Source organism: Arvicanthis niloticus, chromosome 14 (assembly GCF_011762505.2).
Source record: "Arvicanthis niloticus isolate mArvNil1 chromosome 14, mArvNil1.pat.X, whole genome shotgun sequence".
NCBI classification, from domain to species: Eukaryota; Metazoa; Chordata; class Mammalia; order Rodentia; family Muridae; genus Arvicanthis; species Arvicanthis niloticus.
The window spans coordinates 65,729,434-65,751,739 of NC_047671.1; the positions used below are offsets into that span (position 1 = coordinate 65,729,434).

General features: G+C 43.7%; 1 protein-coding gene across 1 annotated transcript in view; it reads left to right on the plus strand.

The window, feature by feature from the left end:
- Nucleotides 1-22,306, plus strand: part of B4galt6 (beta-1,4-galactosyltransferase 6) — a 60,276-nt gene that overhangs the window by 23,909 nt on the left and 14,061 nt on the right. The window contains exons 3-5 of the mRNA XM_034518120.2: nucleotides 1,988-2,101; nucleotides 15,319-15,443; nucleotides 20,789-20,905. Of these exons, the coding sequence (XP_034374011.1) occupies nucleotides 1,988-2,101; nucleotides 15,319-15,443; nucleotides 20,789-20,905 (356 nt within the window). The remainder of the gene's footprint in view (nucleotides 1-1,987; nucleotides 2,102-15,318; nucleotides 15,444-20,788; nucleotides 20,906-22,306) is intronic.

The window sequence follows — 22,306 nt, forward strand, 5'->3', positions numbered from 1 at the left end:
AATATCTGCCATCGTTATACCTAGATACATTTTATAGAGCCCCTTATAGAGAAGGAGTGAGCCTCACTGGACCGCACTGCTTGGTTTATGTTGAGTATAGTGCAAGTCTCTCAGATACTAGGTGAGGATAGAGAGTTTGGCCGAAAGAGGAGGTTTTATGATTTTGGCCTGCCCCTGGGGACAGTAAACCCTGACTGCTCTGTCTTCCCTGCCCCTGTGGCTTGGAGCAGTTCCTTGCCAGCTGCTTTCCAGGGCTCCTCCTGAGAGCTGCATGGGGACTCTCTCCTAGGGGCCTCCCGCATCCTGGTGAGCTGTGCCATTTTGTTTATCATGTTGGGCTTTCCTGGCAGTTCAGCCAACGCCTCACAGACAAGTTCCTCAGTCCACAGTACAGGCTTCCATGTAGGCCTTTGGGACTGAACCTTTTTCTTTGTGCTTCTATCTCTTTGGGTTTGGGGTCAGAGCCTTCGCCTATTTCATTGGTCTGTTAGGAGCCTTGGCAGTGGGCCTAGAAGCGGAGTGTAGCTCTGCTCACAAATGTCTGCCACCAACTTCATTGGTGGTGACAATTTCTGGACTGGGGCAGCGCTTAATCTGCAGTGGTTCTTCTCACACATGCTATATCTACCTCAGTGCTGCTTTCCCATGAGTCAGAGGGTTTAGCTTTCACTGAGGACGGCAGGAGTATGTTTACATTGTCTGTGTCCATGGTTGGCTGTAGCAGGCACAGCAGTTGGGCAGTTGTCCCTGTCTCATCTCTATTAACTACTCTAGGCCAGCTTCCCCCACACGGCAGGAAGTGGGCACATCCTGGTCCTCAGATTTGCATTTCCCATCAGTGCCCTAGAGAGTAAACCGAATTGTGATCCTGGATTCCATGTGTCAAATCCTGTGTTTGTTACTATCTCATTTTGGGTTTGTACTCTGTCACTCACAACTAAAGCTATTGAATAGTTTCATGAGATTATTCACCGTGTGTGTGTGTGTGTGTGTGTGTGTGTGTGTGTGTGTGTGTGTATGTGTGTGTGTGTGAGAGAGAGAGAGAGAGAGAGAGAGAGAGAGAGAGAGAGAGCGCGCTATGCATATGTGTATGCACTTACTCTTCTGTGTACGTTTGGAGGCTGCAGGTTGACACTGGGTATCTTCCTCTATGACTTTCGCCTTCAGTTTTTGAGACAGGCTGTCTTCCCTGAACCTTGTTGTTTCAGCTAAACCGGCTGGTTGGTTGCCAACACCCTGGAACCTTACCTATCCCAGGTAGTTTACATGGTTGTTTGGGATCTGAACTCAGGTTCTCATGGGTGTACAGCAGCACTTTATCCACGGGGCCATCTCTCCAGCCCTCTTAGTGATTTCATCTCATTGAATCCCAAAATGCCAGAAGTAGGTAGCAAAATGAGAAACCGACTGTTACACTCTGAAGGCCAGCATTTGCTGGTACTCCAGGCCGTTGCTCTGAGTGTGGTGGAATCTCATAACCCTAAGGAAAACGGGCCTAATTGAACAGGTCCAGGCTCCTCAGGCAGGGGCTGCAGCCTGCAGGTTAAGAATATGATTGACTTGAAGTAAGTTCAGCAGATAAATCTTGGATTTTCCTGGGTAAGGTGGCAAGGAATCATCCATCCCCTGTACCCTTCTGCTCTGTGCTCAGGTAGCAGTGTGCTGACGGTGTGCACAGTTGGAAAGTTGAAGGAGTCCTTGTTCCTTTAGGTTGGGCCCAGCCATGGGGGTAAGGGGGTAAGGGGGCAAGTGACCGCTGGCTGCAAAAGGCATTGTTGTGTTTTGTATGTAAGGAGGAGGGCCTGTGGCTTTCTGCTCCTCTCTTGGGAAGTCCTGCAGATTGTCTGGCCTAGCTGTGGTATGCTTTATTCATATTCTTTCCAGGTTGTTGCTTGTTAACTGCTGCTATGCACACTGCAGTCTGCTCCATACCGTGATATAAGGCAATATTGGGTTGTAAATTTCTTCTTCTCTCTCTCTTTCCAAGATTATCCTGAAGGCAATAATACAAGTGACTATCTTGTTCAAACAACAACATATCTTCCGCAAAACTTCACGTATTTACCGCACCTCCCCTGTCCAGAGAAGCTGCCTTATATGCGTAAGTGTGACTGCATTTTCTTACAGTTGAACTGTTTCGTTGTCATTATAAAAGATTACAAACAACATGGTTTGAGCATGCCATCAGATGGGTCACTATTGTGGGTGCTAACATTCTTAATATACTGCATAGGTTTCCTTTTTATTTTTTTTATTTTAAATTTTGGAAGGGTAGTGAACACTGCTTTTGAAGATGGATAATTGAAAAGCTGAAGAAAAATTCAAAAGAAAAAAAAGATAATGAGAAATACCTGTATTTCTCCCATTCAGATTTGAAAATGAATACTTTGTCTTTAAATACTTTAAATTCTCTTAAAGCAGATTTAAAAAGAATAACTAATGTGGTTTCTCTCTGGATTTATTAGAACATTATAAATAAATAAAGTCTTTCTTCCTTTCCCAAATGTTAGTTCCAATCCCTCCCTCAGAAATGACCTGGTTTCTCTCTGCTGTGTATACATATAGATTTTTTATAAACTTGGTTTTGCATAGATAAAGGGAGAGAGCAAATACATAGTTTCTAAAGCTTTAGGAATATTCCTACCCAAGAAACTATCTCCAACTGACAATCACTTACAAAGCCAAAGCCAGTTTTCTCCAGTGGAGTGTCAAAGGGTACACAAGCCATTCTTAAGGGCAGGTCCCATGTCCGGCAGTAGACAGCCAGTATAAAACTGAACTTAATAGTATTTCTGGAGGTTTTTAATTTTCATTTTATTTTATAATGATTTGTCTGGGCTTTTTCTTCTTTTTTAATCTTACGGGTTTTTTTTTTTTCATATTATGTTTTCTGACTTTGTGGGCTTTTTTTAGTGGAGTTTCTATTTGCATATACGCATCTGTGCATGTGCGTATGTGCTTGGTTTTTTTTTTTTTTTTTTTTTTTTTGGCTTTTTTTCCCCCCAGTTTCTTTGTTTTGTCCTGTTCTGTTGTTATTTTTTGATATTTATTTATTTATTGTTTTATTTTTATTTCGGTTTTTAAATTAGATTCCTATGTGTTTCATGAGAGAGAAAGGAAGAAAGGGTGTGGATTTGGGTGAGTGTGGAGAGCCTGGGAGGAGACGGGGAAGGGAACCATGACCATAATATGTTCTATGAAGAAAAATCTGTTTTCAGTTAAAAACTGAGATAAGGAACCCTCACTCCCCATTAGATGGTTGTATAAATGACATATCACTCTGCGATCTGAGTTTTTCAGCTGGTGTTTTGAGAGTTACTCATGGTCTTCCATGTGGGTCTGAGTTGTTTCTCTGAACTACTGTGGAAAATGTCTTTACATACACAGGCTGTGTTTTATTTTCCAGTTCTCACCTGACAGGCTGCTAGGTGGTTTCCACTCTAACTGAAAAAAGAAAAACAAATCCTCTTATCTTCCTTATCAAGAGAGCAGCAGTATTCCCAGCCCTTCCTGCTCGTGTGTGTGTGTGTGTGTGTGTGTGTGTGTGTGTATTTGTGAGTGTAGTATGTGCATGCGTACACATTCATTCTGATTTCAAAATCAGAAAACATAATATTGAAAAAAAAAAACCTGTAAGATTAAAAACGAAGAAAAAGCCCAGACACAGACAAATCAATTATAAAATAAAATGAGCACTGGGAGTTGATAACCTGGGTTGGCTACTGTGCCAGCTCCTCAGCTTCTCTCAAGTTACTGTAGTAAGCACGGCTGGTTTATATATATCACTGCGATGTTGATGGACTTTGTGGTCGTTCTAGAAAATTATTTAACTGTGTTTCATTGGAAGGCTTTATGCACATGTCAGCATTCATGGGGGTCAGAAGATGGTGTCCGATTTGCTGGAGTTGTGAAGGTGGTTGGGAGTTTCCCAGATATGGGTGTTGGGGACCAAACTCCAGTCCTCTGGCAGAGCATGAAGCATTCCTAACCTGTGAGCTGCCTCTCCCCTTTTAAACTGATCAAACAGTAAACACAGTATCCCATTATATATGTTTTGACTTAACTCATTACTAGGGCTTTAGCTCTCTGCGGTTCTCAGGGCCCTGCCCTTGGTGTCTGTTGGGCCTGGCAGATGTTGATACAGCTGGAATGACAGTTGTCAGTCGCGTGTGTTCTGAGTATCTTTGCACAGTCCTGGGCTTGCTTTTTTGGTTTTTTGAGACAGGGTTTCTCTATGTAGCTCTGGCTGTCCTAGAACTCACTCTATAGACCAGGCTGGCCTCGAACTCAGAAATCCCTGCCTTTGCCTCCCAATTGCTGGGATTAAAGGCCCACTGCCTGGCTTAAAAGTCTTTTATGAAGATCAAATCACGTTTTTTTTTTTTTTTTAAATAAATCTCTTTAAGACTTGCTTTTTTAAAGAAAGCTTTCTTTACATTGATACCATACAAATATCTTTATTTCCTATTAATTTTTAAATTTTGTTCTTATATATTGTACCTGAAGTATAGTAGTGACCTAGGTACTCTAATTTAAGTATATTTTTTAAGCATCTATTTTTTTCCTACATGTGAAGATAACATATATATATAAAATTATATCCCAGCCATCGGGAACTATTCCTGTTGTCTTGACCTTGGACCCCACTCCACTATTTCAGGAATACTTTCCACATGTTAGTTTGTATCTTGATTTTATATACTTGAATATTAAGTAAATCTTCTTGATTAAGCAGTTTACCTCTGTGTTCTGTTGTTCTTAGCATTCAAGTACGTCTCTTTATTGAGGAAATTGCTCTCTGCCTACTGTAGTTGTGGGCTGGTTTTTAGTTAATTGTTGATAGATGTTGTAACTGTGTAATACAAAGGAAGACTGACTTTGTCACATGGCGTTAGGGTATGGCTTTCTCCATGGAGAGTGCATCATCAGAAGGTTCTGTAGCTCACATGGCCCTATGTACTCTGACTTTCTCTTTCAGTAGGGGTGAAGTGGCACTGGGAAGTTCCTCCTTAATGTTCCAGGGCCCTGCTGATGCTGGTGATGCTTGGACCACATTTGCAATCCTGACCTAGAGTTCTGGACTTCATAGCCCAGGCTGTCCAGTAGAACTGCCAGGGGAGCCTTTATCCTGTTCGGGCACAGCTTGGAAGATTCTGGTTTTATTGATCTAAACTGTGCCCTGGAATTAGCAAAACAAATGAATGAGCAAGCGTTCTGATTGTGCTAACTCTATGTCCCACGAGAAAAAGTGACTCTGAAGTGACTTGTGCTGGCTCTGTGTGTCACAACAAAAAAGGATGCGAAGTGACTCCCATGGCCTCATTTGTCATTTGTCATGACAGCTTTGTCTTCCCAAAATAAGTGTTTTTGTCTGTGTAATACTGAAGCCACTGGGAATTGTTCCATTGGAGTATTGATTACAGTAATTTCATCTTCATCATTTGCATATCCAGGGAATTATAGTTGTAGGATGTTTTTGTCCTTGGTTTAGTGATTATTTTCTTCATTAGTGGTTTATGGATACTAATTAAACAGTTTGAAGGTATCTGCCTGCCAAGAACCGTGGGTCCTTATGCTACCGTCCCTCTCTTATGGTTCTACAGTTCCTTAGACAGGGCTTCTCTGGCCTGGTGCTTGAGAGAGCGCAGCTTGACTGCTGCAGGCTTCATGGCTGCCTCTCCGCTGGGGTCTTAAGCTGCTGCTCCTTTCCTGTATTGTTTTAGAAAACAGGTGAGGTAGCCAGGCAGTGGTGGCGCACGCCTTTAATCCCAGCACTTGGGAGGCAGAGGCAGGTGGATTTCTGAGTTTGAGGACAGCCAGGGCTACACACAGAAACCCTGTCTTGAAAAACTAAAAAAAGAAAAAAGAAAAAAAACAGGCAAGCCCTGCCCCAGTTGTTGCCCCCTTTACAGCGACTTCATCCTGGTTCTTCTCTTCAGACTGAGCACCAGTCTCATGTCCAGGGAGCCAGGGCAGCTTTGACAGAAAATGTGACTATGTACAGGTGATATTTCAGAAGGGGACTTTGAGTCTAACCAACATAGTGAGGCTCCTGGAATGGGGGGGGGGGGGATGGGACAGAGAGAGAAAGAGAGAGAGAGAGAGAGAGAGAGAGAGAGAGAGAGAGAGAGAGAGAGACCACGCCCTTCACTGGTGATGTGACTCTGCCCAGGGAATCTTTACACCCACTGGTACCGGGATTGCTGGGCCACCTTCATTGTGGATGAAGACAGAGCTCAGCATGGAGAGTGAAGCTCATGGATTCCTTCCTCCTTTCCCCTACTTCTTTGATAGAACCAGACTTTCCAGTGATCAAGGTGATGAGAAGTGCATGTCATCCTGAAGCTTCAGACCATCTTCCTGACACTAGAGAGCAGCATTATGTGGTGTCTTGAGTGTAAACTCTTACAGTATTCAAAATAATTGAATAGAATACCTTTCCAAGCTGTGGTTGGATGCAGGACATTCAGCGATGGTGACGTTTAAGCTCCCTGTGCCTGCCAGATGTGATATGAACTAATATTGTGTGCTTGGTCAAAGGAGTGTAAGTTTTTCTGGATTCCCCTCTAGTGTAGCTGTAGGATAACCAGCCCCAGATTTCCGTAATGGAGAGTTTGGATTTCAGCAGTGTTTGATATTTAACAGTGGCCAATCATACTACAGAATCTATTGTTTTTTTTAACAGTTTATTTTAAACATGTAAGTGCTCTATCTTCGTATACACCTGCATGTCAGAAGAGGGCATCAGACATCATTACAGATGGTTATGAGCTACCATGTGGTTGCTGGGAATTGAACTCAGGACCTCTGGAAGAGTAGACAGTGCTCTTAACCACTGAGCCACCTCTCTACCTCCTAGAATGTATCAGTGTGTTACTTGTTTGAAGAGGGTGAGTGACTATTTCACTGCTACTAATATTTATAGGCTCTCCAGAGGGAAAATCTATGCTCAGTTTTGTTGAATCTATGTGATAACCAAGTGGAATAGCAACTTGTCCTTAGCTAGGGCATAAACACATGCTTAGCATAGGTGTTTTGATTTTGATTTTTCTGGGTGAGGTAGAGAAGGGAAATGCCAGTTGTGTATGACATAACAACAAAGACAAATTTCCACCGATTATCTAAGTAGAATACACCTGAAGTGACTTCCTGACCCTGTCCTTGCCTTGATAGTTCCCATAGTTACAAGCCTTATGAATGCAGGAACTTCCTAAGATGAATTTACTAATTGAATTGGAATTCAGTAAAGAGGGAAAAGCAAATAAACTTTAGAAGAGTTCACAGAATGCTAGCTGTAACAAACTGTCATGCTCTGTGGATGCCAGCTTTAGAAACAGGTGGGAGCCTTTGAGAGTGAATGAGAGCTGTCAGTCAGTGGCTGGGCTGCAGGCCTGGGTGTACACAGGGGCTCTCAGTTAGTGTGATCCTGTAGAACTGGCCAGCAGCAGGCATCGTCCCAGGATTCTGTTCTCAGAGGGAGGCATGAGACAGAAGGGATGGTCACTGAGGGAATTTCAAGACAATCCAGCTTACATGCTCTGTAGTGGGGAGGGCAGCTTCAGCTGGAAGGGCTGTAAGTGGGTCACACTGAAGGTGTATAGTGCTGGGAAATCTTCAGGCCTCAATGAGATGGCTTTTGAGGGTGTCAGGCCTGGTCCTCAGATGGAAAGGATTTGATGATGAGTCTGCAGGTTTCTTTCAATCAGAAAACTATTTTGAAGGGTGATAGAATGGGGTGTGAGGGGAGTTTGGGCACTGCTGTGTGGGAATGAGGCTGTTCAAGATGGGCAGATGAATGATGGACTAGCTGTGTTCTCCACAACGGTTGTTCACCTGGGAATTTCAAAGAGATTTGGGAGAGGCTGGAGTCAGAATCACTGGTGAGGAGTGGAACACCCTTGGCCAGATGTCACATCTGCCTGAAGGATGTCTGACTTGATGACTGAGGCAAACAACTCACAGAAACACCCCAGATGGAGAGTTTAGTTGCACATGTTTTATTGGGAGTTCAGGAAAATTAGCTTGGGGACTGCATTTTGTGAGAGGAACAGAGCTGAAAAGAGGAAGTGAGACCGAAAGAAGGCTGATGGGGCTGCGAGAGGCCCTGCAGTGATGGGGGAGAAGCTGACTGAGAAGAGCACACTGGGAAGGACATGGAAGTCAGGACAGAGTCCCAGGTGGACTGACTGCCGTGGGAGTCTGCAGAGAAAGGGAAGGGACACAGGGATGCCCTCAGGTGGATGAGCTAGCTGTCCCCTAGGCCACATGGTAGACTGTCCCTGTGGAGATGAGTTCCAGAAGTTAAGGCCTTGCTTCCATGGTGTTTGATACAACTTACTAAGAGGTCTGTGTATGTGTGAGACAGAGGGGTAGAGTAGGAGGAAGAGGAAGAGGAAGAGGAGGAGACAGGAAGGGAAGGAAGGAGGGGCAGAGAAGGGTAGAGTAGGGGGGACACAGAGAAAACCAGCAAAGTAGGACCAAGTGCCTGGAAAGGGAGGAACAGAGTGGAAACTGAAGTCAGCTAATCACTCACGGAAGGGTGACTCACCAGATAACCAGGGAAGCCTGTCGGGGCACTCACAATGTGACCCTTGGCTGGATCTGTTGGAGGCAGTAGATGAGGGATTGTTACATCATGGCAGGATTACTCTGTGCTTTTCTAAAGTGCTTTGTGTTAGCTGGAGAATCCAGGCACAGCCATTGCTTCAAGGTCAGATTTGAGTCTAGTTTGCCAGGTTTGGAAAGGGAGTACAGACAGGTGTTGGTGAAGGTGTGGGCACTGTACTAGGATGAAGGCCATCTGGCTATGTTTTCCTGTATATGGTTTGGGATGACAGGTACTGGAATCAGCTGGGGTGTTTATTCAAACCCAGGCCTCCAACAACCCAAACCACTCGGACCTCTAAGCAAAGGTTTGCATGCTTTGTTGCAGACCACACTGTATATGGTTTAGGAAGATAGCGACTATGGAAAAATACTAGAGAGACTCTGGGAAACCTGGGTGGACAGTTAGGTGAGAGATTGAGTAGCACAAAAAAAGTCATCCCTGCTGTGAAGAACCTCTTGGTCGACTCTTGGCAGAGCTTGCAATTCCCTTCAGTCACACTCAGGTCTGAAGATGAAATTGCCATTGCTTGGCGTCCCCAAGCCACCACATGTACTGCAAGCTACTGTCTTTATACGCTTAATTGTTTTTCCGATCTTTTGTGGTCATGTGATTGTCCTTTCCTGCTTGAGATGCTGAGAGTTGAATTGGACATTCTTCCTTTGGGAAGTCAGACTCAGCAGCCGAAAATATACACAGGAGAATTGGTCACCACGGACATGCCTTGTGGGCCTCTGTTGACACAGAGGTATTGAAAGTCCAAAACTCACATTTTAAACAAGAGCACCCTCTAAGCTGGCAAACCTTTTTTTATGAGGCTAAATACAGAGGTCATACTGCAACAGAACAAAGAAGACACTACCATCAAAATGGAGGGAACTTCCCAGGAAGGGAAGGGGTCAGGTGAGAAGAGAGAAGCTGTATTTGATGGTACAGTGGATGTCTGGCCAGAGGACCATTTCCCAGGGTATGCAGAGGAGGAGGCACCTGTCAGGGAATGGAGACGTGTAGAGAAAGTAGCTGGTGTGGCTATTGGCAGAAACTGTCAGGTGTTGAATGTGTGGCACAAGGAAGCAGACAGTTTGGAGAAGGCAGATAGAAAGAAGTGTGCAGACACCTTCCTTGTGCGTGGCTTTATTTAGGGTTATGGATTTGGCAATGTGACCTTGCATTTTGCACACTTTGGAAGTAAGAGAAGGGTTTCTGTGAGATGAGGAGCTAGTAGTGGTGCTAATTTATACAGGTCATTGAGACATGGTGCATGGGGATTTCTCGACATGTGACTGTCTCCAGAAAACACATTTGAAAAGGCAGAAGCAGATGGTGTATTTTCTTGATTTTATTTGCATAGTGGCTTTTGGGAACAAGAAAGAAGCATTTTGTTTAATGTACACAATGTACCCTGTGTCAAAGCAAAAAGGAAAGTACAAGTGAGTCTCAGAAGCAAGGGAAGAGGTGAACAGTAGTGGCGGTTATGTCTTCTAAGGGGACTGTTAGATTTTTTTTATTGTTGGGGAAGGGGAAGACAATTCGGCAGTGTCTGATTAAAGATACAAGTCCCCCTAGGAATCCCCAGGGTTCACAGGGTGGATTACAAGGCAGAGTTGGGAACAGAAACAATAAGAGTGACTGGAGATTCAGTTGTTTGTTGTTTGTTAGTTGTGCAGAACAAACCACAAGTGGGTGTATGCTGGGGGCCGGTGAGTGCTAAGAGCTGTGTACTGTTTAAGGGACAAGGGCCTGGGAACTTATGGGATGTGGGCCATTTACACATGGGATACATTTGGTACAAGTGTTTTCAAAGAAGTGTTATAGCACCTGGTGGAATCAGAATACAAATGCAGGTAAGAAAGGACGTGGAGTGTAGCAGCTTTACTGTCACCATACATGGGTACATCCATCCATGCACGCATCCATCCACGCACGCATCCATCCACGCATGCATCTATCCACGCATGCATCCATCCACGCATGCATCCATCCACGCATGCATCCATCCACGCATGCATCCATCCATGCATGCATCCTTCCATCCACGAACACATCCATCCATGCGTGCATCCATCTACGCAAACATCCATCCACACACACATATATCCATGCATGCATCCATCCATGCACGCATCCATCCACGCATGCATCCATCCATCTACGCACACATACATCCACGTATGCATCCATCCACACACACATATATCCATGCATGCATCCATCCATCCATGCACACATCCATCCATGCACACATCCATCCACGAACACATCCATCCATGCGTGCATCCATCCACACACACGTATATCCATGCATGCATCCATCCATCCATGAACACATCCATCCATGCACACATCCATTCATGCATCCATCCATCCATGCATGCATCCATCTATCTACTCACTTATCCACACATTTATCTATCCATCTACCTACCCTCATCCAGCCACTTACCCCCACCCATCTATCTACTCATCCATCCATCCACCCCATTCACCTACCCACCTACCCACCCATCTACCCACCTATCCATGCATCTATCTATCCACCCACCCATCTACACTTCCATCTACCCACCATCCATTTATCCATGCCAAAGGTACTATACTTAGCATTGGGATTTATAACTAAAACCACTGTTTTATGCTTAGAAAACTCTGGTTTGGTCATTTTAAAAATAGCTGAGTAAGACAACATTGTGGAGTTATGGAAATTCAAGAGGTCCATGTAAGTCATTTGAAGGAGTGCTGGTGTTAGCTTCAAAGAGGATGATCCTATTCACCACAGAGCTAGACTGGGCGGCTGGAGGGTGGGGGAGAGAGCATCCTTCTCACGAGAGGAATATTCCTGGGAGTCTTTCACGCTGTCACTAGAGGTCTGGGCAGTGTATATTTAAATCCCGGGGGGCGGGGAGGGCAAAGAATCAGGAATTAGGCTTTTTCTACTCAAAGCTGATAGAGCCCCCCACCCAACCCCACTCCCACTCTATAGGTGAGTGATTAAATCATTTCAAGCTGTTGATTTATAGGGAAAGAGCCCTCTGCCTACAGATTAGAAGTCTTATACATGAGTTATAAGTAGGATATAAGCTTGAATAACTCACATGGATTGAGTGCTTGTAATTCTGAGGTTTGCATTGAATAGAAAAAGAAAACAAAGCCCCAATCTTGCCTAGAGATATGTTATAATCCACTGTGCCATAGCCTGTCTTTGGTCATCGAGAACCCAACAGGTCCCAGACCCATCAGGTTCAGCTTCAAGCTGGGAGGCATTGCTTCACATGTGCACATCCAGGAGGCTGGAGTCTTGTGTCAACAGTGGCGCAGTATTCTCATTCACAACAGCAATCCTTGGACTTGTGGGTGTGGCTGTAAGACTGACAGCTGGCTTTCCTTGGCTCAGGCTCCCCCCTTCTCCTTTGCCCTCTAGGTAACTGGCAGAGCCTCATATACACCCGGCTCCTCTGAAGATGACTGTCAGATGCTTTTGTAAAACACTGAGACTTGTAGGGGCCAGCTGTTATACAAGAAGTAGAAGTGGCTCTCCTTAGGGACCAGAAGACCCACACCTGGAATGGTGGTGCTGCCACTGGCAGGATGGCCTCATGTCATTGGGTCACCTCTGCCCTTCAGAGCAAGGTGTTAGGATTACAGAGCCAAGAGCAATGGCTACCTAGGGAAGCTGATAACAGACAAGACGGGTTGCAAGTGAGAGAAGCAGTCAAAGGGAAGGTAAAGACGAGGTGCCTCAGGCATCAGGTATCCTTCAGCCAGCCAGCAGGAGCCATAAGGCCTGACTCCTGATTTAGTGGAACATATATATGCATTAGAAATGGACATTGAACTGCAAAGGATGCTGGGAAACCTGACAATGATAATTACGGCTGCTGAGCTGAGAAAGCTGGAGAAAAGACAAAAAGTTGTTTAACAGTGCAAGAACACAAAGTCCTATTACTTAGGTAAGCTACTTTTAATGTAGCCTGGTCACTAGCTAGCATTTTAGTAGGGTGCTTACTTTAAAATGCGTCTGATATATTTGTGTACCTTATTTATTTATTTATTTATTTATTTATTTATTTATTTATTTAATATGAGTACACTATCATTGTCTTCAGAAAGACCAGAAAAGGGCATCAGATCCTATTACATCAGAGCTGCCATGTGGTTGCTGGGGATTGAAATCCGTATCTCTGGAAGAGCAGTCAGTGCTCTTAACCGCTGAGCCATCTCTCTAGCCACTATTTGTGTGATTTTTATTTGATGAGTGCTAAATTCTCTTTTTGCTTTGTGACCAAGTCTTGGTATTTTGTGCCTGATGTTAAGGGTTTCTCTTACATTTGACGTGCCTTCTTCTCTTAAGTTTATAGACCTCATTCTGCTTTACATACATAAATCTGACCTTTTTAAGGTCAGCATAGCTTGTCTCCTGAAAGGGTTGGTATTTGTTTATAAATTTGTCAGTAGAGCAGGCTGGCATTAGAAGACAGTTTTCCTCTTGGTTTACTCTGAGAATCATAGACACTTACATCTACAAATACTGCTCTGTAGCGTGCATGCGTGCATGCGTGCATGCGTGCAGCCTCTGCTAGGCCTGCTTCATCAGATGAGGTAGGATGGGAGGGGAGACCGTGTTGAGACCTGAGCATACAGACTGGAGGAGGAAAGGGAAGGGACACCTGGAGAGGGACCAAATGACTCCTGTGTACAGTTGTGGCTGCAGGATGCTCTGAAGACTCAGGACCATTACGGCCAGTTGGTCTAACCTTATAAGATGAGGAAGCTGGAAGAAAGACTTGACCGGAGGGCATTCTACACCAGTTTGTACCTATTTTGGACTTTAGCAGGTGTCAGGTTATATAAACTGCTACATGTGATTCTATGTTCCTGACTTTCACTGAGGATGGGAGGACAGCATGTTTTTTGAGGGATGTTAGACTCCATCTTTATCATCACCAACAAACAAGTCAGTAACTGAGGACTTAGAACATGGAGGAGCCACAGAAACTCCATCTCAGGCGAGCTGGATTTTTGACTGCATTGGTTCAGGACCAGCCAGAATGAAGCAAAGATATTTAGACGAAGATATACAGGAAAAGATCACACACCAAACAAAGACAGGGGTATATGAGGGCCTCTCAAGAGCAAGAGTCCCCTAGAAATATGTTTAGGTGACTGTATACATGACCCTGTTGCTTTGAACATAACATTATTCAGAGGATGTAATTTACAATAAGATTTAAGTGGTGTAAAGCTTAAAAATATATGAGTTGGTTTGCTTATTTATCTTAAGGAATCATTTTGTTTTTTTTTTATTAAAAAAAAATCTGTAAAGTGGTCTTCTGAGCTGCAGTGTTGGGTCTAGCTCAAGCCCATAATAATCATTCTGGCCCCAAGGAAGCTCCATTTACTGTTTTCAGCGCCCTTGGGGGAACTGAACACTGCCTTTGCAGCTACTGTCATGTTATCAGTTGGGTTGCAGATTCTTGGCTATCACCCAGTAAGAAATACAAAATAGCTAGGATGAGAGGCTTCTCTTTCTTCTGTGTGTTCTTTCTCTCCTGCCTCAGTACCTTGTGTGGGGCCTGTGTTCACTTCTGGCGGCTGAAGGGTGGGGAGGAAGGCCAGTAAATAAGAGAGATAGCAGCCAATATTTCTGAATATATCCTGTGTGGTCTTGTCCCCCATCCTTCTATAGGTGACAACTCTCTCAGGAAGTGGGGAATTGACTTGAGGACCCCTGGCTCAGAGTGCCTAAGTCCATGGACTCCTCGGGCCCTTGGATAAAATGTTGTTGTATTTGCATGTAATCTGTGCATGGCCTCATCCATACTTTCAGTCATCTCCAGATTGGTTATACTGTCTAATAAATGAAGGTATCATGTGTGTTATTGGTTTACAGAAGAATAAAATGTCTACATGATATTCTTTTTTTCTCCTAATTGTTATTGATCTGAGCTCCATCATACCTGTTGCTGTGGAGCCTGGTGATCCATTTTGAATCAAATGGATCCGATCACTTCGGATGGCACCTTTCTATAGAAGAGGATGCAGAGTCAGAGAAAGAACAATGTCCCTGGGCTTGGGAGACTGGTGATCTGGAGAGTTTTTGCCTCCTAAGCATGAGGTCCTGAATTCAAGTCAGCGGAAGACACATAAAAAGCCAGATGTGTTGCTGCATGCTCGTAGTCCTGAGAAAGAGATGAGGGGCAGAGACAGATGGATTCCTGTGAGCTTGCTGCTCATCTAGCCTGTTTGGCAAAGTTCTAGGCCAATGAAAGACCCTGACTCAAAAGAGAAAGATACCTAAGGACTTGAGACCAGAGGTCAGAGTTAACCTCTGACCTCTATATCCATAAGTGCACATGCATGTGCACACACACACTTCAAAATACTTGATTAGTTGTTAAGTTGTTAAAGTGTGCTGTGTTAGAGTATGATTCAACACTTTGCAATTTTTTTTTTAACTTAAAAGCAAAGAGTTAAAGATTTTCCTTTTCTTAAGCCAGTGTACTAAATGTAGTGTGGTGGCCATGAAAGTTACCCTCTAAAGTGAAAGGAGGTGCTATTCATCAACTCCACGGTGACAACAGGAGTGACCCATGCTCATACTGTCCGTCATTCTGTGACTGATGTTGATCCCTCATGCAGTTTGAGGCAACTAAACAAATAAATAAGAAAAGAGAGAGAGAAAAGCGAAACAGTTCTCTCTGTGTTTTGACTTGCAGGGGGATTCCTCAGTGTCAATGTGAGTGAGATCAGTTTTGATGAAGTCCATCAGCTCTTCTCTAAGGACTCAGAGATTGGGCCAGGAGGTCACTGGACACCCAAGGACTGCAAGCCCAGATGGAAGGTGAGGTGGTTTTCCTCACAGGCTGTGTGAGTGACATCTGGGGACAAGGATGTGCTTGGTACAGAGTGAAAGTATCAAAATGTATGCATGCATTCATTGCACTGTAGCCGGTGCTGTTATTTTGAAGATTGTAAATGCATGTGTGCACACAGTCTATGCATGCTCAGGGCCAGAAGCTTTTGGTAAAGGAATAAAACAGAGAATGGATTTCTTCTTTGGTGCCATCTTGTTTAGAGAGGACATGAGCCATCAGTCTCTGAAGGCGTCTCCAGTAGCTGCCTACTCCTGCAGGCATATCCCATCAGTTTCTGGAACTGAGAACTCATGGAAGGATTCTAATGTCCTTGTTTTCAGTTGGATCCAGCACTGGGCCCCCAGAGGCTTCTCGGAGGCCTCGGTTGAGCTTGAAAGAAAAGCTTTGAGCTCTTTGCTTGTCTGGAGGCTGAGCACAGATGCTTCACATGTCAGAATTCTATAGTGTTTTGTTTGAAAAACTGTAAGGGACTATGTCAGCCTCTTGTGCACTTGGACAAACAACCACCACCAATAACAACAACGAAAACGAGCTGGACGTTGTTCTCAATACTATGAAACTGATCCTGAGTGAACATTTGTGTATTGGTACTGTGTTTGAGTCCGGCATGGCACTACGCACTTGTAATGAAAACCAGGAGTCATTAAATCAGGTGTTATGTCCTCAAGGGTTATGATGTGAATTCAACCCGGAAGTAGTCCTTCTAACATATTTGTGTGTTAGTATAAAAAGAAATCTCCAATATTCTAGATTTAAATCCTCTGGATATTTGTATGCTATCCAACTTCTCACTTGTTAGAATAGCTTACAGGCCATGGCCCTGCTAGTCTAACAATGGAGCATCCATGAATCCAGTAGTTGCTCAGTCCACAAGGCTGATGTCTCAGCCAGTCTTCTTCAGTCTATGCCAGAATCTCAAAGATATGAGGCTCTAATGCCCGCGAAGGAGTGGACTTCCTGGTGAGAGTGAGAACGAACAGCTAAAGAGAGCACGCTTCCTTAGTCTGTGTCCTTATATAGGCTGCCAGCAAATGATGTGGTCCAGATTCAAGGTGGGTCTTCCCACCTCAAAAGCTCCAGATTAAAAGTAAATATTCCCAGTAAAAATGATTTAATTAGGGGGAAAAAATCTTTTCTTCATGTACCTAGCCAGCCACTTGGGTTTTAGAAAATTCCAGATGCAGTCAAGTTGAGAAGCAAGAATAGCTGTCACAATGAAACGTATGTGGGTTTTAGTTTTCAGCTGAACTAAATAAACTGCAGGAGGAATTTTGAAGATCATTCAGAGGTGAACTATACTTGCCAAGTTCAATTCTACTCCCTTTGCTTGCATGTATGATTCTAATAATGCCTCATTCTGATGCTTCACAACTGAGGGAAAGAATCAGTTAAGTCCCAAGTCAGTTTGTACTGCAGCCTTCCAATATTAGAGACCCTAGAACTCTGTGGGTATTCCTGATACCACAGGTTTGCGAGGACGGCTCTCCACAGGTCTGGCATCTTTTGGGGCAGGCTCTCTTCCACAGGGTAATTACAGAGGAACAGATTGGTGTTTTTCAGGCGGTTACCTGCAATGTTGACTTTCTGTGCAGGGTTCACATGAGGTCTTGAGTAATTGCTCTGACACCTGCAGGCTGAGGCTTCATGATGCTGCCCTGATTAGAAGCTCAAACTTCCTCATGTCACCCAAGGTCCCTCAGGGATGGGTCTTGGCCACCTCTGTCATCCTACATGAGATGCTAAGGGACACATGCCAATTCTTGAGCAAAGTCATCAGACATTATGACTCTAGTAGAGGGAACAGATAGAACTGCCTCCTCCCTTCTTTGTGGATCTGAAATTCGTTCTATAGGCACTGAAAATGGGGAAGAAGAGGAAGGGGGAGCTACAGCACCCCAGGAGAGTGGGGGCTCCGTAGCTCATGCTTGCTTCCATCTAATTCAGTGGCAACAGCTAGCTGGGCTCTAAACCAGCCTGGTCTGAAGCTCTGCCATGCTGGGGCATGCAGATGGTGTGTGATTCAGAGTGTGAGAGGGGAGAATATACACGTCATACACACAAAAATAAATACATCTTACAAACCGAATTATAGGGGCTGGAGAGATGACTTAGTAGTTAAGAATGGTGGCTGTGCATGCAGAGGGCCTGAGCTCCATTCCCAATACGCAGTTTCCGTGGCACACAGCCACCTGTAACAGAGCGTGTGTGCCGGGGGAAGTCTGTGTGGCAGACATGTTCTTGATTGCCTTTTCATAGTGTGCTTAAGAGGCAGTGAGAGGCCAGAAGGATCACAACTGATTCCGAAACAGGAAGTAACTGAGTGGTGTAAATGTTCTTGAACAAGGGGTGCTTCCAAAGAGGAAGGACTTTGTTTCTGAATGTAGTGACCAAATGTCCTCCGTGGTGCATCCAGAAGAGAGGGGCTCTGGCAAGTCCACATGAGTGGAAGAAGTGCGGATGACCCCACGGGACAATTACAAACTATTAAGAATATCGTTCCATAGATACAAAGGGAATGCCATGTGAATTTTAAGGATTTTATCTAGCTTTATTTTACACACACACACACACACACACACACACACACACACCCCTCCCTTTAGGCCTGTCACTTAAAATGTTGATTGTAGTTCTGTGTTTTTCTGTATGTTCATGTTTTTCCTTCTGGCCCTGCTCCTGATAGAACAACGCTGAGGCTCAAATATATTTACAGATACCTAGGCCAAAAGCTTTGGTTGTTCCCCGGCTAGTTCATAAGTTAACCATCCGGTTATTCTGTTCTAAGGTCTGACATGTGGCTAGTTACCTGGTCTTTAGTTTTTTGCTGCTGTTTCCATCAGTGTTCTGGGGCCAATCTCCACCTGTCTCTATCCCAGCATCCTCCTCTCTCTTTGGCTGTCCCACCTTCTAATTTCCTGTCTAATCTCATTGGTCAATCAGCTTTTTATTGACAGGTCAGTGCTTTTTAAACAACACACAAGAGATTATCTCTACATGTAAGAGCATCTCATTGTAATTTGGACATGCATTTGCTATTAAAATATCATGTTTAACCAGTTTACTTGCCAGAATGCTTTCTCAGTTTTTTACTAAGATAAAAAACAAACAAACAAACAAAAAAAAACCCAAACAAACAGCAGAGGGCTGGAGAGATGGCTCACTAATTGCTCTTCCAGAGGTCCTGAGTTCAATTCTCAGCACCCCATTATTACAAGCATCTGTAATGAGATCGGATGCCTCTTCTGCTGCATCTGAGGACAGTGATGGTGCATTCACATACATAAAATAAAAATAAAGTATAAAAAAACTAAAACAAACAAAAACTAAGCAAACAGCAACAAACAAACCAAACCCCAAACCAGCTCTTGGTGTTTTAGACACTTCTCTGAGGAGCTCACAGCATTAAGGGCTGTAACTTGGCATTTGCTGGTCCTTGTATGGTCAGCTTCTCAGCCTAATTGTATTTAGTTCGTGGGGGCAATCTTTAATGCAGGGCTGGCTTCTTTGCTTAAGTATCTACAGTCTGTTTTTTTAAAGATTTATTTTAATCTGTATGTGTGTGTCTATGTGTCTGTGTGTTTGTATGTCCAGATGCCCTCAGAGGCCAGAAAAGGAAGTCAGATCCCTTGGAACTGGAGTTACAGGTGGCTGGGGACCACTTAAGCTGGGTATTTGGAATGGAGCACAGGTCCTCTGAATGAGCAGCAAGCATTCTTGACCACCAAGCCATCTCTCCAGCCTCTATAATTTGGTTTTGGAAAATTGTATTTATTTTTGTGTGTATGGTGAGCATAGCGTGTGTGCTGTCATGTGGGGAGGGGTCAGGAACTTTCAGGTGCTGGTCTGTCAGGCAATTTTACCTGATGAGTCATCTCCCCTGCTCAGTATCTGTAATTCATCTTACCTGCTTTGGAGCTTGTCTGTATTATGTCATAGGTAGGCAACTTGTAGCCAGTGGCAAAGCCAAGAGGGTCAGATTTTTCTACAGTTTACTGCTAGACCCTGGGCATGGATGTGACACCCACTATCTAACTGTCTTCCTTCCCCCACATCCACTGTGAGCCCAGTCCTGGTAAGCTGGTTGGCTGCTGATCAAGTTAGGAAATCCTCAGATGTGCCAACCATCAGAAGCCCACAGCAAGTTCCTGCTTAGCACCTTCAGTGAGCAACAAGTGGGGAGTGGGGTAGGAGTCTTGGATGCTTCCGTAGCAGCATGCAGATCCCCAAGAGCCTGAGCCTGAGCCTGAGCTATTTTCTGGGGCAAGTCGAATGGAAGCAGGGTCCTCAGGGGGGAGAGAATCATGGTGCTGCCCATGACTTAACAAATGTAAAATCACCAATGGGAATGCCAGCTTCTTAGCATTGTCTCTATCCTAGCAGGAAAGAAAAGAGAGTGGTCTTTCTAGTCTTGGGGACTTCAAGCTTACTAAGCTTGGTCTTCTTCTCTTTTTAAGTAAATTCTTGATAGCTCAGTTTGTTCCTTTTGCAATTCTGGCAATATACATGACTTTTTTTTTTCTCGGTGTTGGAAACGGAATCCAGGACACACACACACACACACACACACACACACACACACACACACACACGGCAAGCATACGCTAAGCATGTGTTTCTCCTTTGAGTACACCCCTAGCTCCACTGTTGATGTTGTTGTTAACAATATCTAATGTCACATTCCGATTTTACAAGTAAAATGAGTCCCAGAACTTAGCATTCTCAATCAAGGTATTTGGTCTAGAGTAAAAATTTCAACAAACTATAGATTTATGGTTCTTTCAAAGTCCAGAATATGGAGGGATACAGACATTTTAGTAACCTTTTTATTTGTTAAATTGTTTGAAAAATCAGTGATTTTTTTTTTTTTTTTTTTTTTTTATTTCGTGTATAGCAAACTTACTGTGTTGATTTCAAGTTGTATTAGCAAGTTAACAATGAGGACAATTGAATTCAAATTCAGGAAGTAAATTAGAAGACACTTGAGCTTTGTCAAAGTCAGAATCAAAGGTCTGGCAAAGTGTGGACCCTAGACTAGGAAGGATGGGTGGAGGGTTGTGGGGATGATAAGGGGTAGATGGTGTGGACGGTGGCTTCGTAAGTGACGTTTAAGAATTGTTCAGAGCTCATCTGCCCTTCCTAGCCTCACAAGACTTTAATGTAACTGGTGTGCAGGTAAGGGCCGAGCCTGTGTACATCTGATGAACCTATCACAGGCTAATGACTTAAAGGCTACTTTTCAACGCTCAGCACTTACAGGGTTTGTTGCAATGCTACCTAACCTGTGCTGCAGGTGTTCTCTTTTGTTTTGAAGGTGGCAGTTCTCATCCCCTTCCGAAACCGCCATGAACATCTTCCAATTTTTTTCCTGCACCTGATCCCGATGCTCCAGAAACAGCGGCTGGAATTTGCCTTTTATGTCATCGAACAGGTGAGGACAGTTTTCAAAATGGCAGTAAATATTCTAGAACTTCAGCTGTAGGGTCAAATGAAAAAAATAATCATATTTGGAATTGAATTTTTTTTTTAATAATAATTGCAGTTTAGTCAAATGGATTGAGCAATGATTATGCTTGACTTTGAGATGATAGTATTGGTATATTTATGGCTTTATATCGCTGCCTTAGCTTGTGTTTTTATTGCTGTGAAGTGACCCCATGGCTACAGCAACTCTTATAAAGGAAAACATTTAACTGGGGCTGGCTTCCAGTTTCAGAGCTTTAAAGGTGAGAAGCATGGCAGCATGCAGGCAGACATGGATTGGAGAAGGAGCTGAGAGCTCCATAAGTCTATCTATGAGCAGCAGAAAGAGACTGTGTATCCACTACACTTAGCTTGAGCATAGAACTCAAAACCTACCCCCACACTGACACACTTGCTCCATACCTCCTAATAGTGCCACTCCCTCTGGACCAAGTATTCAAACACACAAAACTATGGGGTCCATTCCTATTGACTCCACCACACCTACGTATTGGATTCAAACTGGTTTGTAAGCACCTGTGGCTGATGCTTACTCTGCAAAATTATCACTGGATTTGTAATATTGATCCACTTCTGCTTTTCTTACATATGTGAGTTTATTTTGTTCTTAACCTCTATTAAGGGCAGTTTACTTGGGGGTATTGATTCTTATTAACATCTGCTACTTGGGAATATTTAGTCCTGTATAACTGTCTAGGACTCATGATGGTGCAAGTTGGAATGCCATCAATGCCCTGTCCTAATTCTGAATTATGGATGCACTCATGAAATGAATGACCTCAGATATACCTTCTGTGTTTTATTTCTGACCTATGAATTTCAATGCATATAAAGCAAAGGATAAAGATTTCATATTGTTTTTTCAATGTAAGTGTTGATAGTCTTGATGGAGTGTTTCTTTGTCTAGAAGGACTGCTGACTAGCCTTGGAAGTTAATATTGCCTTGACACTATTAGGTAATTAAGGATTCTTGAATAGAGCCAGGCAGTAATCCTTAAAAAGAGAAGTGGTATGTAATAGACATCTTCTATTCTGATTTCATAGTTTTCTATTTTCAGAATTATGTTTCTTGGGAGCAGAGCCTTGGCTGTTTCTGTTGTAGATATACATACCTTGTTAGCCACACTTAGGGTGATTTCAGTGACAGAACACTGTCCCTTTCACAGTAGGGACCAGCTTGGTCAGTAAATGCTCATCCAATGACTAATAGACATGTCAACATAAATTATACAGAGAATCGATCTGTAATACCCTTCCAGATGGGGGTCTATCTAGAGTTCTTTTAGAACAAGAGATAAGCAGGAAGAGAGTAGAATTAGTAAAGAAATATTGCCAAAGCAAAACAAAC